Genomic DNA, 16098 nt, shown 5'->3' with positions numbered 1-16098 from the left:
AGAACGATACTCTCTCTCCAGATCCGTTCAGTGATTTAACAATTACACCATCTCTCTTTTTTGTTTCTCCATGTTTCAGTACCTGGCTTCTTTATCTGTAATAGGACATGGTTTTTAGAACCACAACCATTCAAGTTATCCTTCGGTGCAGTGTTCTCTTTCATCATCATCTGTCATAAATGATGGCTGATAGCCATTACAAGTTCTGAGACTATAGGCTAATAGTCTAGAGTTCACATCCATTATCTCACAATTCATTTACAAATAAGTTCATTCTACAAACTCTGTAACACTGTTACTTTCAAACTCCTGAGAAGAAAATGTTGATATGCCAGCTCATGCCACTTAAGCTTGCAACTGTGTCACAATCGAGTTTTGTTTCATGAAACAAAAGTGACTTAATAAAATCACAGACTACTCAAGATAGAATGGAATTCATAAACCACTTAATAAATGCGACAAAATTTAAGGGTGAGAAAATTGATGTACAATTGTTGATGGCACCAACAGAACCAATCTTCATGGAGACACGACTGAAAGTAAGAAACTGAATTTAAAATATTCACTTTACATTTTAACTTCTTGGGCTCCTTCCTCCTTATCTTAAACGAAAACGCATGCCTCTTTCCTTGTAGGAGGCAGTATTTTCTACCACTATGGGTTTTTACTCTACCAATTATTTGTAAAATCCTTCCTCAATGCCTTTGTAAAACATCGTACCAATTTATCTTCAGTGAAAGTGAAAGTCACTCAGTTGTGTTTCTTTGCAACCCCATGGACAATCTAGTCCATGGAATTCTATAGTGGGTAGCCTTTCCCTTCTCCAGGGGATCTTCCCAAACCAGGGATTGAACCCAGGTCTCCTGCACTGCAGGCAGATTCTTTACCAGCTGAGCCACAATGAAGCCCTTTATCTTCAATATTATGCATAAAAGCTATCAAGTTAAGAAAAACATTAAAAATAACTATAATTTCCAAAATGCCAGTATTTTCCCAAAGCAATTAATACTAATGTTAGTATTTTAAAAGGCATCATCTTCCAATGGTTATGCTCTGACTTTTAGCATTGATGGTTTCCACAACACCAAGTGACAATACCATCCCCCATATATTGACAATAAAAGTGCACACTCAAATCTCACATCTTTAAACATCTAGCATGAGAATTACTAATTTATACAAAAGGAAATTAATAATATGCAAAAAACCACCTGAAGCACCAGTTTTAATTGTTGCTTTTCCTTTTTTGCCTTCTTGTTGGTCTTTCAGAGTTTCATATACTATCTGAATAACCGGAATACTGAAAGCCTGGCGAAGAAACAAGAGTGCTCTATATTAGTAACGAGATGTCAGCGACAGTTTAATAATCAATATAAATTGTGAGAATTATGCATACACCTTAAATAATAAAATAATACACATATTCCTGATTGCTGCTCTAATTTGCCCAAAGCCAAAATATCAGTAAGGTAACAAAAATTGACTGAATGAAAGAAATAGGAGCCAGCCAACAACCCAAAATAATAAGCAATAGGGACTTACAGAATAAACTAAACTAAAAAGGATAAATGTTTTCTCTAGTCTAGACCAATAGGAGACCAACCTCTAATTGCAACCTCTTTATTACTGGAGCCATGACATTAAAATTCAGAAGTGAGTATAAATATTAAAGATACTGAGCTTTTTTCCAAGGCCAGTTTAAAACTATATTCTTAAAGCCATACTCTTGTAAATCTTTTTCAGAATTAGCTGGCATGGCAACAAAAATATTGCTCTCAGTAGCAAGCAACGAATTTTTTACATTTTGGAAGGAGGTTATTTGATTTAAATATTTCAAAACAAAAACCACTGTTTAAAGACCCTAATGCTAGGAAAGATTGAAGGCAGGAGAAGGACGACAGAGGACGAGACGGTTGGATGGCATCACCGACTCAATGGACAGGAGTCTGAGCAGACTTCAGGAGATGGTGAAGGACAAGGAAGCCTGGTGTGCTGCAGTCCACGGGGTCACAAAGAGTCGGACACAACTTAGGTGACTGAACAAAAGTTGCTTTAAAAATCAACTCTTACAAAGTAAGTCAACTTAGAAGTTTACTTACCCCAGTTTTTCCACTTCCTGTTTCTGCAGCCTAAAAGGAAAAAAAAATAATAATAAAGCTTAAATTGCCAGCTAAGGAAATCAAATAATGTGATAGCATGTAGAAATCTCTTTAACGATACACAAGCTAGGCAGATTATTCCAATTTCCTCATTCTTTTGACTACTGCCAATCTTGCCATTGCTTTTTCATTCTCTCTGCAATCTGTTCGCTCTTTTCCCATTGCTAACATTCAAATCTAAACCCTCACTATTCTAACACCCTAACTGCATCTCACCTCTCAGAGCTATACTACAAACTGCTACCAAATCAATCTTCATTAAAAAACACACTTCTAACCACGTAAGGCATCTCTAGCTAAACATGTCCGATGATCCCCACTGCCAACAAACACCCAAATTCTTTACCGTGACCCTTAAGAAAGGGCTCAGATAATCTGACTCACCATATATTCCCATCTTATCTAAAGTTACACCTCCCCAACCCCGCACCACAGACACACAAACGTCATGCTACCACTCGAGTGAACTACTCTGGGATAATACCCTGCATTCCCCTGTTCCCTGTTTTTGCGGATGTGCTATCTACCTGGAGGGCATTTCTCCTTTACCGTCCCTTGTCCAAAATCTACTTCCTCCAAAGTCAAGTCCCTTACAATTCCTCAAGAAGAAGAGTAACTGTACCCCCACTTGAATCTTTTCACACACTGCATTTCTTAAGACAAATCCTCCCTTGTATGACATTTATCTGTGTACCTCTTACTGAGCTACTGGGTTTAAGCTTCTGAAGGGCAAGGACTGCATCATATCCACCTTTGTGTTCCCCACAACTCCAACCTACTTACTTTGAATGGAACATATGGATCTTCAATGTTGGGGCATAAACAAAATTAATTTGGTGAAAATATCATTTTTAAGCCTATGTGGCCTCTTTAAGTGTGGGGTTATAAGCAGCCCCAGAATTGTGTTCCCCTGGCTTCTGACCACTCCACCATGTTTAAACATACCATAAGGACATCACCTCCTCCTAGGATCAGGGGGATCGATTCAGCCTGGATGTCAGTTGGGAGACTAGAAGAATCATTTTGAAGAATTTTAATTAGTGAAAAAAAAGAAAAGAAAAATCACCTAAGCTCATTAAGTCATGTTAAATAATAAACCTAGATAAGAATTTTATTTGGTAAACACTACCAATCTTTTTTCAGCTAAAAATATATCATTTAAAAAGGAAATTCTACAATTTAAAAGAATCACAAGAAAAAAACTGAATATCACTTACCCAACTGGGCCCAAAATTCTTTGATAAAAATCACTAACCATTATTTAAATTGTAAAACTCTGCTGTCACAGGAACATACAAGTTTTTAAAGACAGAGGTACTTACAGCCAATCCATCTCTTCCACGGCTTGTGCAATCTCAGGCATAACACCCATCTCTGGAAATAAAAATTAATTTTAAAGATTACACATATTACTAAACAAATTATATTGCTCTTAAAATTACTGTTCAGTGGTGAAACAGGTTTGAGGAAACATTCAGTTACAAAGTGTCTACTGAGTATAAATTTTGGAGAAAGACCTGAGTTCAAATTCAAGCTCTCACTACCAATGTGACCTTAGGCAAGCTACACACCTATTTCCCACACAAAATGGAGCTAAAATACTGCCTACATTGTAGGGATACAGGAAGATTACAGACCCTCACATGCAATGCACCTGGAACACCTGTCACTTAGTAATTACTGACACACAGGAGCCACCAGTGACTTTCCTTCCTACCACTAGTGAAAAATCTGCCAGAACTGGAGAGAAGGTTCCAGACCAGCACCTTGGTGTTTCATCTAGAGATAATGCGGAAATCACGTGTCTTGCCTCTGTGAGGACCATGTGAACACCCTCAGCAATCTGAGACAAATGAACAGGTAAGAAGAAGGAACCCACATTTACAGGCAGCCATAATCAAAACTATGATGAACTGAAAGGGAGGGGCTGGTGGTGAGAACTTGGGTTAAACCAGAAATGTCAGCTGAAGAACTTCTCTGTTCTTACCTGTTCACATGTTTAAGTAATTTACATCGAAGTGAATCCTAAATAAATAGGCTGGGTTATTTCTCATTGGATTTTAAAATATCACTTCTCAAATGAACTGTACAGTTGTGTGGAATAGTCAGTTGTATTTCTTAAATTTCCTTTCCAAATAAGAAGTGATCTTTCAAGTCTGCATTTTAAAACTGTAGCTTTTATTACTGTTATCTAGACAACAGTATATATCCCTATTAAAAAACGAACAATACTCAAATACATCCAACCCCAAAGATAAACTATTTGGATATTTTGTATTTCTTATTATTGTTTGTAAAAAGGCATAAAATAAGTCTATAATCCACTGCAAAAGCACACACCCCTCCACCGCATCAGGTGAGAAGACTCATGTTAGCAGTCAACAGTAGATACAATACTAACTTTTTATATGTGTGCTCAGGAGGGCCCACTCTTCATGGCCCAACGGACTGCAGCCAGCCAGGCTCCCTTGCCGTGGAATTTTCCAGGCAAGAATACTGGAGTAGGTTGCCATTTCCCTCTCCAGGGATCTTCCTGACCCAGGGATGGAACGTGCACTGGCAGGCAGATTCTTTACCACTAGCGCCAGCTGTGAAGCCCCAACATTTTATATAGTGACCTAGTTAATATAAACATTGATGACGTAAGAAAGCATAACAATCTCTTCCAAAAAGACAGGCTCTCTCCTACCCCTCAATCTCTGACAAAATCCACAGACTGAAAAACTAATCCAGGTCAAAAGTATAGCCAAGCTGACCTTTTTAAAGAAGTGACCCCATGAGAGTCTAGGTGTATTCTCTCTCCTAAAATGCAAACTGCTTGAAAAAACAGTGATGGTCTAATAGGCTGCATCCATATCAAGTTGTTTGTGGAACTGTTACATTGCAAGCGGCAACCAAAGATGGCTTTCAGCAAATTCCAGGCAATTTCTTGTTCCACACTGGTCGTGCTCTTTGCAGATTTGCTTTGAAACCATAGTTTCTTTAAATGGAACATTTTTAATACTCAAAAGAAAAACAGCAATATTCATGCTCTTTAATTCCACTATTGTCTTTATTTCACATCACAGACTCTTCTAGCCCTTTACCCTAATATTGCTGAGATCTGTGCATGAGTCCCAAAGAAGTGAACCTACAAAAGGACAACCTGGAGCTAGATGCTCTGCATATCTGGGCTCTGAAATCTTGTTTTAGGAGAGCTGGTGAAAGAAAAACAGCGCCCAGTATGCACAGATTTCCTCTTGTCTTCTATGAAATACAACTAAAACCACCAGAAATCCTCCCTCACAGCTAAAAATCTAGAATTTCTAATGTTCTAATAGTAGAAAAATGAAGAACGTAACGATACTGGGTTATATCTGAAGTCATCTTAACAGGTTAACATTAAAGATGGCTGGCCTACCTGGATACACTTATTGCTAGATAAATGTACAACTTTCAGTATGTAAGGCTGACTGCAACTTGTGGGCGTATAAAGGAAGAATGATAAAGAAAAAGGAGAAAAAAAAAAACTGTCCAGTTACGTAAGCCATCTCAAATTCCTATTTGGAACGAAGGAGGGTATCGCCAAAAAAACAACGATTTTGAAAAGTGTGCGCCGAGCTCGTGTGTGCGCGGCTGAAAAAGCTTTCCCTATAGCTTAAATATATGAAACGTTACGGTTGATGTAACAGCGCTTAACAACAAAGAAGGTTCAGGTTTGCGCCTAGGACTTTTCGTTCTGGAAGGGCCTGGGGGAAACTCTAGATGCAGGATGGTCACTCCCAAGGGAGCCCTCTCTGCGCGCCCCGCTGCCTCCCGGCCCGGCCCGGCCCCTCCCTGGGCGCAGCCAAAAGACGGTTCCCTGCACCACCCGCCACGTCAAAGCGCAGGAGGCCCGGGGCTCCGAGCGCAGCTGCAGCATCGCCGCCGCAGCGGGCGGGACAGCCGGGTAAAGGGCGGCTGGAAGGAGACACAGACGGGAGCGAGCACCGGAGAGGCCCGGCCGGGCCGCCATCCGGACCGCAAAAGACTGTCTCCCTGCAACAGCGAATCGCACCGATTGGGCCTCCCCCACCACTGGTCCCCCCACCCCGCCCCGGGCGCGGGCACGGAGGAGACCGTCCTGGACAGCTCCCTCCTGAACCGCGCGGCCCCTCTCCGCCCCTCGGCTCAAGCCGAGGCGCCGATCGGGCCGCCCGCTCCGGCCCCCCTGCTCCGCGGACGCACCGGAGAAGGCCGCCATCTTCGCCCCGTCCTCCGCCGCTCAGCTCGCGCTCCCTCCCTCCGCCGGGACACGCTGCGCGCTGGCCTCGGGCGCTTCCGCCCCCACCCCCGGCCCGGGTCTGCTGCTTTCCTATTCCGGGCAGGCACACAGCCTTGACAGAACGGTTCCGGGCACAGAAAGACCCGCCCTTGGACCTCACAGCGCAGACCCAGTTCAGCTGCGCCTTGCTTTTCCTGAGTAGCCAGGACCCGTCATCATTAGACGAACTCAGAGTTACCTTTTACGTCAAGTATGCTGTGTGTCATCAGGACCACTTTCCCACGTATGAGGAAGCAGGCCGTTCGTAATGAGGCCCATAAAAGGGCCCAGGATGATCCGACAACAAAACTGTGTTATCTCTGCTGCCTCCCTCAGACCCCACAACGTCTCAAAGATAATGAGCAGGACTTTCTGGTGCGTGAATGACCTAGAGAGAATTTACTGAACTCAGTGTTCAAATAAAAAAAAAAAAAAAAAAATACTAGGGAGAGAAGAGCCTGGCACCCAATAGCCATTTATTAAATATTTTTAACTGATTCCAGTCTCCCAGCCTCCTATCCTCGGTGTATTGATAATTTCTTGACACTTAGTAGTATTGATAATTTCAAATGTTTGATGTCCATGCAGTTTTGACTCTTCTTTTTGCAGAAAGATAGGAAAAGTAAACGAATATTTAATCCTCCCGACAACTCTGCTAGGTCGTGTTAATAACTTTAGATGAAGACACTAAGTGTCAAGAAATTAACTCATCTAAAGCCATGTAGAAGAACTATACAAAAAAGATCTTCATGACCCAGAAAACCACGGTAGTGTGATCACTCACCTACAGCTAAACATCCTGGAATGTGAAGTCAAGTGGCCCTTATCGAGCATCACTATGAACAAAGCTAGTGGAAGTGATGGAATTCCACCTGAACTATTTCAAATCCTAAAAGATGATGCTGTGAAAGTGCTGCAGTCAATATGCCAGCAAATTTGGAAAACTCAGCAGTGGCCACAGGACTGGAAAAGGTCAGTTTTCATTCCAATCTCAAAGAAAAGCAATGCCAAAGAGTGTTCAAACTATCGCACAATAGCACTCATCTCACACGCTAGCAAAGTAATGCTCAAAATTATCCAAGCCAGGCTCCAACAATACGTGAACCATGAACTTCCAGATGTTCAAGCTGGTTTTAGGCAGAGGAACCAGAGATCAAATTGCCAACATCTGTTGGATCATCAAAAAAGCAAGAGAATTCCAGAAAACATCTATTTCTGCTTTATTGACTATGCCAAAATCTTTGCCTGTTGGATCACAATAAACTGTGGAAAATTCTTCAAGAGATGGGAATACCAGACCACCTGACCTGCCTCTTGAGAAATCTGTATGCAGCTCAGGAAGCGACAGTTAGAACTGGACATGGAACAGACTGGTTCCAAATAGGAAAAGGAGTAAATCAAGGCTGTATATTGTCACTATGCTTATTTAACTCATATGCAGAGTACATCATGAGAAACGCTGGGCTGGATGAAGGCACAAGCTGGAATCAAGATTGCCAGGAGAAATATCAATAATGTCAGATATGCAGATGATATCACCCTTATGGCAGAAAGTAAACAAGAACTAAAGAGCCTCTTGATGATAGTGAAAGAGGAGAGTGAAAAAGTTGGCTTAAAGCTCAACATTCAGAAAACTAAGATCATGGCATCTAGTCCCATCACTTCATGGAAAATAGATGGGGAAACAGTGGAAACAGTGGCTGACTATATTTTTCTGGGCTCCCAAATCACTGCAGATGGTGATTGCAGCCGTGAAAATAAAAGACACTTAATCCTTGGAAGAAAAGTTATGACCAACCTAGATAGCATATTAAAAAGCAGAAATATGACTTTGCCAACAAAGGTCTGTCTAGTCAAGGCTATGGTTTTTCCAGTGGTCATGTATGGATGTGAGAGTTGGACTATGAAGAAAGCTGAGTGCCGAAGAATTGATGCTTTTGAACTGTGGTGTTGGAGAAGACTCCTGAGAGTCCCTTGGACTGCAAGGAGATCCAACCTGTCAATCCTAAAGGAAATCAGTCCTGAATATTCATTGGAAGGACTGATGCTGAAGCTGAAACTCCAATACTTTGTCCACCTGATGCAAAGAATTGACTCATTTGAAAAGACCCTGATGCTGGGAAAGATAGAAGGCAGGAAGGAGGAGAAGGGGACGACAGAGGATGAGATGGTTGGATGGCATCACCAACTCAATGGACATGAGTTTGAGCAAGCTTCCAGAGTTGGTGTTGGACAGGGAGGCCTGGCGTGCTGCAGTCCATGGGGTCGCAAAGAGTCAGACACGACTGAGCGCCTGAACTGAACTGAACCAAACGCCACGTAGCTACTAAACAGCAGTGGTGGCTAAGCCACATATGTGTAACCTCAGGGTGCTTGCTGTACCATCGTAGCTGACCACAGAAGGACAGGAGAAAAGTGAAACCTCAGGCAAAAATGTTTCAGATGGACTTAGAACGACGGCTTTGGGAGCCATACTCTCTGGGTTTGAATTCTAGCCCTGCCACATGCTAGCTGTGTGTTAGTGTTAGTCACTCAATCCTGTCTGACTCTTTGTGACCCCGTGGACTGTAGCCCTCCAGGCTCCTCTGTCCATGGAATTATCCAGACAAGAATACTGGAGTGGGTTGCCATGCCCTTTTCCAGGGGATCTTTCTGACCCAAGGATTGTACCTGGGTCTCCCACATTGGCAGGCAAATTTTTTACAGGCTCAGCCACCAGGGAAGCCAACTTTAGGTAGGGTAGTAATATCAAATCTTGTTTTAATCAACATAAATGTCTATTTTACTTATCCCATTTAAAATAATCATCCAAAGAACCTTTTAAAAATTCAGTTGCAGTAACTCCTTTTTTTAAAAGAAAAAGATTTTTACCTCATTGAAACAATAGCTGGATATTTTTTGTGTTTTTTCAAGTTTTTGGCTGATACTCTTAATTGCTCTTATTAGCATCTGTGAGGCCATTGAGAAGACCTCAGGGAAGCTTTCTAAACTGTTTTTTCTTGTGTAAAAAAGTTTTTATGTTAATTTGACTTTTGTTTTATAGGTATCAACAAAACAGCTATTTACAATGATAGCGCTCAGCTGTGTAACCTTGAACAAATCTGGGCTTCAGTTCACTCTTTTGTGAATAACCATGAATAATGTCGATCTTGAAGGATTGGTATGAGGATTGAATAAAATAGATAAAGCATGTACAACAGTGCACAGCATCGTGGTAACTCTCTTATTATGCTAGGATGTGTAACAGGATTCACCACCTGAAGTTCCAAAGGCAATACAATCAGGCCGAGCTGCAGCCGCCCTCCTCCAGGGGGCACCATTCACAGTATATTCTATATTCTCATTCTATTTTGTATCAATCTATATAAGGGAAGCTCTCCTGGAGAAGGAAATGGCAACCCACTCCAGTATTCTTGCCTGGAAAATCCCATGGATGGAGGAACCTGGTAGGCTACAGTCCATGGGGTCGCAAAGAGTTGGACACGACTGAACGACTTCACATATAAGTGGTACACCTGAGAGTTATGCAGTGTAGCAGTTCTGAATAGATACCATGTACCCCATATTTTTCCTCTCTCAAGGGATGAAGCATTTTCCGGGGGACTACTCAGAACTCTTGACCTCGGGAGTTTGGGAAGCAGAAGGCATACTCTGTGAAGCTGTGACTAGAGGGCATCAAGGCAGCAGGGCAGGAAAAGAGCTGGAGGGAAGAGCAGGCAGCTGTGTAGCAGACTACAGTTCCAACAGCTGCGGGGGAATATATGTGACCTCCCCCCTCAGGGCTAACTGCACCTGCGGAGAGTGGAACTTGAAGCTCTCTTCAAAGGGAATGTGCCCAAGAGAGCTGCCTGGAGAAGCTAAAGGATGCAGCAGACAGACCCCCAAAGGACTCCATTTTATTCATACTTTTAAACAGATGGGGGCTTCCCTGGTGGCTCTGAGGGTAAAGAATCTGCCTGCAATGCAGGAGATGCAGGTTCAATCCCTGGGTCAGGAAGGTCCCATGGAGAAAGCAATGGCTACCCACTCCAGTCATCTTGCCTGGAAAATTCCATGGACAGAAGAGCCTGGCAGGCTACAGTCCATGGGGTCGCAAAGAGTCGGACCCGGCTGAGGGACTAACACTTTAACCCAAGGACAGATGTCACCTGCGTCATGTAATATGTGTTTGGAGAACACCAGCACAAGAATCTCCCAAGAAACCAAAAAACAGTACCTCTGAGATTAAAAAAAGCCAACCTTGGGCATGGCTGAGCCCAAGAGCACCAGATTCAGACCACCAACCAAAGGTGAGTCTCCTTTCTGCCAGATGTTATCCCTCCCCAGGGGTCAGAAACAATAGCTAATGGGAGACGGGAAAGCAGAAATGAGAGTGACTGCACCCTTCACAGCATTGCTAAGCTGGGGAGAAGGAAGCTATCCTTTTTGGTTCACGTCGTGAATTTTGACCATAACACTGGTCCCAATCATTTAATTACAGAAATGAGACTATAGTTGTGATGAAAATAGCCAGGCAGCTTTTCTTTATCTGTGCGTGCTTAGTCGCTCAGTTCGTGTCCAACTCTTTGCGACCCCATGGACTGTAGCTCACCAGGAGCCTTGTCCGTGGAATTTTACAGACAAGAATGCTGGATTCGATTGCCATTCCCTTCTGCACCTGGTTCCGGAAACTTTACATAAATCGTTAGGTGGGATTGCAACCACCACTAGGTGGCGCCAAATTGTAGCCAAGCTGATGGCACGAAACCTAACTGCAGCCATGCTGGGTAAAGCTCCAAAGGTAATTAAAACTCCCAGCTGGGACTTTTCCACCAACGTTTATTTCCATAACTTCACAATAGCTCAGCATTTTATGTAATTGAAGATTTTGGACCCATAGCCAATCGTGTTTGGTGGAATTTTCCTGTAATATCCGTGCACCCAAGAGAGACTGTGATGGGTATTTTCAGGTAAGGTGTACTATAGGTCACTGCAGACCAGATGGATTTTAACTGCAAAGGCAGCCCTAAGAAATACATCCTTGGGTTACCCAGGCCCTTGAGAGTGTAGAGAGGATGGGCCCCGTGGAGTCCATGGACTGGCCACACACATTCCTCTTTCCCCTTGAAAGTGAAGTGAAAGTGTTAGATGCTGAATCATTTCCGATTCTTTGTGACCCCATGAACAGGAGCCCGCCAGGCTCCTCTGTCCATGGAATTCTCCAGGCAAGAATACTGAAGTGGGTAACCATTCTCTTCTCCAGGAGGTCTTCCTGCCCCAGGAATTGAACCAGGGTCTCCTGTATCGCAGGTGGATTCTTTACCGTCTCAGCCACCAGCAAAGCCCTCACCCTCTCCCCTTGCCCTTCTCTGTTATACAGCCTGTGAAAAGAAAAAAAGAGAAGATTGCCTGTCCAGACTCCCTTGCAGAGAGACAGTATGAGATACACTTCTGCCTAGATGAAAATGAAAGTTCCTTTTTAAAAAGGAAAGACTAACAGATACTCTTTGTCTTCTGGACATGGTCACTGGAAAGCCAGAGACGAGCCACGAAGATGGCTTCATGCTAAGGCTTTTGAAGCAGAAATCAGGAGACTGGATCCTTGATGAATGGTGGTGAGCTACGTTACCAGCCCAGGTCTGTCTGCCGCTAGATGTCTTGTGGCTGGAAAATGTCTTATATATTTGAGCTACTATTAATACCCTCTGGCTTGCCACCCAACACATTCCTAACAGATATGAAGGAAGGAGATGAAACATTCATCCGTACAGATATTGTGTAATGATCACTCAGATCATTTCTTCAAATGTTCTAGAATAGAGCAGTAAGAAACTTACTGCGGCTCTAAAGTCATGGCCCCAGTCATGAAGGCACCATTAAAAACAACCCTTGAATATATGTTCATTTCCTCACAACCAAAAATGAAGATGAAATGAATGTGCCATATGCAATGGAGGAAATGACCCTAAATTTCTGGCCCCTGTTCTGGCTCCTTCTGGGCCCTCCTTCCTAGCTTTTAAGGATCTAGCCATCACCAAGAAGGAAACAGCAAGAGAGAGTTGTTTTAATATGGAGGAAGTCAATTAGAAAATGCAATACCTTCATTATATAACCTGTCCCCCAAGTTCTTCCTCCCAAAACATAATACAAACCCATTCATCATTCCACCCAGGTAATGTCTCACTCCTCAAAGCTTCCCCGGGAAGTTTGCCCACAAATCTATGTCTTAGGAGAAGAGAGAACTTAGCAGCAAGGCTCTGGATCCTGAATCCTGCTGTGAGTTGTTCCTTTTGTTGTTTTTCAGTTGCTAAGTCGTGTCCGACTTTTTGCAACCTCATGGACTAGAGCAGGCCAGGCTTCCCTGTCCTTCACCATCTCCCGGAGTTTGGTCAAACTCCTATCCATTGAGTCGGTGATGCCATTCAACTATCTCATCCTCTGTTGCCCACTTCTCCTGCCTTCAATCTTTCCCAGCATCAGGATCTTTTCCAATGAGTCAGCTCTTCACATCAGGTGGCCAAAGTACTGGATCTTCAGCATCACTCTTTCCAGTGAATATTCAGGATTATTTCCTTTAGGATTGACTAGTTTGATCTTCTTGCAGTCCAAGGGACTCTCAGGAGGCTTCTCCAGCACCACAGTTGAAAAGCATCAATTCTTCGGCGCTCAACCTTCTTTATGGTCCCACTCTCACATCCGTATGCTGTGAGTGGATGTGGCCAAACTTCCAACAGGACACCCTCTCCACTTTGAGAGCTCTCGGTAGTAGACTCCTGATTCCACCCTCCAGAGGATGGCACACACCAGACCTTCCTATCAGCAGGTACCCTAAGGCCACTGTACCCTTCAACACATCAGACCATGTAGAATTCCTTGCATAGAGCAGATTGCCTCTCACCTCTAAATGTTTGCTTATGCTGTTTCCTCTCCCTAGAATAGCCTTCCTCTTTCAGTTTCAGTTATCTATTGCTAAATAATACCCCGAAACAAGTACAATAGCTGATTTATTGGTCATGATTCTGTGAGCCTGGAATTTAGGCAGGGCTTACCTGACTGGTTCTTCTGTTCAATGCAGCATGAGTTGGGGTCATTCCCTTGGCTGCATTCAACTGGTGGGCTGGACTGGATGGTCTGAGAAGGCTTCACTCTTATAGCTGGTACTGCAGGGCCCCCCTCCATGGGCTTGCTCTCTCCACGTGGCCATCTTGGGCTTTCCACCACAGGATTAATCCTGGGAAGACAGACTTCCTACATGGTAGCTCGGTTCCAAGAGGAGAGGGCCCCAAAATAAAAAGCCAAGGCTGCGTGTCTTTTAGGTCAGCTGTGGAAGTAGCACAGTGTCACTTCTGCCAAATTTTGTTGGTCATTACAGGTCACATGACCAGCACAGCCCAGATTCATGAGGAAGAGAAATAGGCTCCACCTCTAGATGCAAGAAGGCTTCCCAGGTGGCTCAGTGGTAAAGAATCTGCCTGCCAATGCAGGAGACACAGGTTCCATCCCTGGGTTGGGAAGATCCCCTAGAGAAGGAAATGGCAACCCTCCCCAGTATTGTTGCCTGGAAAATTCTGTGGACAGAGGAGCTCGGTGGGCTACAGTCCGTGGCGTTGCAAAGAGTCGGACATGACTTATCCACTTAACAATAGCACAACTTAATGCAAGGAATGGTAGATAGTCTGCAGTCATCTGTAGGACACCATGCCTCTCTCCTTGACAAACTCCTAATTATTATTCAGGTTTAGCTAAGCTAGCAACTTGCAGCAAATCTTGCTTAATGCCAATGCCCAGCTCACAGATATTGCTAGTTTACCCCAGCGTTTATTTGTTTTACCTTAAATTTCTGACAATAAGCCAGATATATGGCTTCCCAGAATAAAGATTCTCTTCCTAACCCTCCATGGTAGCTGGCTCATATGCTTGTGTTCTGGCCAGTGGCATATAAATAGAAGTGCCGTTAATGGAGTTGGTGCATCCTTCTTACTCTTGTTCCTTCCTCTTGCTGGAATAGGGGTGCAATGGCTAGGGCTTGAGCAGCTATTTTGGGCCTTGGAAAGAGAGCCATATACTGAGGATGGCAGAACAAGAGAGAACTAGCTTGAGTTCCTGGCTCCAAGAAGCACCATACCAGCCAGAACTGACTCTAGATTTCTTACAAGAGAGAGAAATAAACACTTATCTCCTTTGTTTTGTATTTTCTCTTCCAAATGACCAAACCTAGTTCTAATTTATATACCCCCATTAGTTATTTAATGGGCTTCCCTGGTGGCTCAGAGGGTAAAGCGTCTGCCTGCAGCGCGCAAGACCTGAGTTCGATCCCTAGGTCAGGAAGATCCCCTGGAGAAGGAAATGGCAACCCACTCCAGTATTCTTGCCTGGAGAATCCCATGGATGGAGGAGCCTGTGGGCTACAGTCCATGGGGTTGCAAAGAGTCAGACATGACTGAGAGACTTCACTTTCTTTTCTTTCTTTCTTATTATCTATTGCTACAAAACAAGCAACCCCAAAATCTAGTGACTTAAAACAAGAACATTTAAAACAAAATAAAAACATTTAAAACAAGAAGCTCACAGCTTCTGGGGAGTAGGAATTCGGGAGCAGCTAGTCTGGGGACATCCACACAAAGCCATTCTTGCTATTGTAGTAAAGCTGCAGGCCTGGTTTGCAATCATCTGAAGTCTGGGTCGGAGTGGGGGAGGGCGGGCAGGGATCAGCTTGTAGAGGTCACCAGCTCTTGTGACTCTGGAGCAATTAGCAGGAGGCCTCTGTTCTCCACTTGGACCTCTTCTGGGGGAGCTTGAAGGCTCTCATGAGATGGCTGCTGGTGTCCCCTAAACTCCTCCCTGCTTGCCACTGCAACCAGGGATCCTAGAAAGCAAAGCAGAGGGAGTGATAGCTTCTATAGCCTAGCCATCAAAGTCACACTATCACTACTGCCATATCTCATTGGCCACAGAGGCCTAGTCAGTTGGAAACATGGGGACCAGTGGACAAGGATCATTTGGGGACCCAATTCAAAGGCTGCCTTCCACATCCGCCTGCATCCCTAACAGACCCCTCGTTTGTTCAAGTAGCAGGTGGCCACCCCTTAACATCAGGAAACATCCTGTTTGTACAGCATCCTGTGGGATAAATCATATTCCTTCTAGACCAGCCTTTGTTGTCATTTGTTGGCTTAGCTTACCCTGTTATTCACACTTTACCTGACTCAGAGAGCAGTTTGGAGACAGGGAAGGCTCATGTTTAAACATTCTCTTTTTCTCCCTCTGAATTTCCTACAGCTTCTGAGCTAAGCAACAATCATTGAATTTTATGCTTTTGTCAAAATAAGCTGTCAGAAATGGGTCCAGATCTATTAGAAGGCAACATCATTCTTGTTGCCCCAGCATTCACCTTATGATGCCAGGACCAGAGGGGGCCCAGCAAACAGACATAAATCAGGAGAACTATAATTCTGTATCCCCCGAAGAAGTGGCCATAAAGTCCATCACTCCAGATATATGGAAAGGAGAAGACAAAGGGCAACTCGGATGAGTTTCAGAGGGACTGTAAAATAGAAAAAGAGATCACACTAACTGGGTCGGTCTCATTATAAGCAAGGCAGGCAGGGACACGATTTACGCCTGGGTGCTGACTGGCCAGCAGGCATGAGCGTCATTCCGACTCCCTCCCACCCTACA

The 16098-nt window shown here is 43.8% G+C and overlaps 1 protein-coding gene across 2 annotated transcripts in view; it reads right to left on the bottom strand.

Moving 5' to 3' along the window:
• Positions 1-13748, bottom strand: part of DDX1 (DEAD-box helicase 1) — a 38616-nt gene extending 24868 nt beyond the window's left edge. Inside the window, exons 1-5 of one of the 2 annotated variants that reach the window (XM_061154833.1) lie at positions 13470-13748; positions 3482-3533; positions 3105-3168; positions 2100-2129; positions 1212-1308 (exon numbers count right to left, since the gene is read on the bottom strand). In XM_061154833.1, coding sequence (XP_061010816.1) covers positions 1212-1308; positions 2100-2129; positions 3105-3168; positions 3482-3533; positions 13470-13599 — 373 coding nt within the window. In that variant the 5' untranslated portion in view covers positions 13600-13748. Of the gene's footprint in view, positions 1-1211; positions 1309-2099; positions 2130-3104; positions 3169-3481; positions 3534-6365; positions 6479-13469 lie in introns of those variants that run through there. The other variant, XM_061154834.1, reaches the window with a different exon arrangement.
• Positions 13749-16098: the final 2350 nt, after the last annotated feature.

This window comes from Dama dama, chromosome 11, assembly GCF_033118175.1.
Source record: "Dama dama isolate Ldn47 chromosome 11, ASM3311817v1, whole genome shotgun sequence".
In the NCBI taxonomy this organism is placed as follows: Eukaryota; Metazoa; Chordata; class Mammalia; order Artiodactyla; family Cervidae; genus Dama; species Dama dama.
Note: the sequence above shows the minus strand (reverse complement) of the source record. Positions and strands in the feature narration are given on the sequence as shown.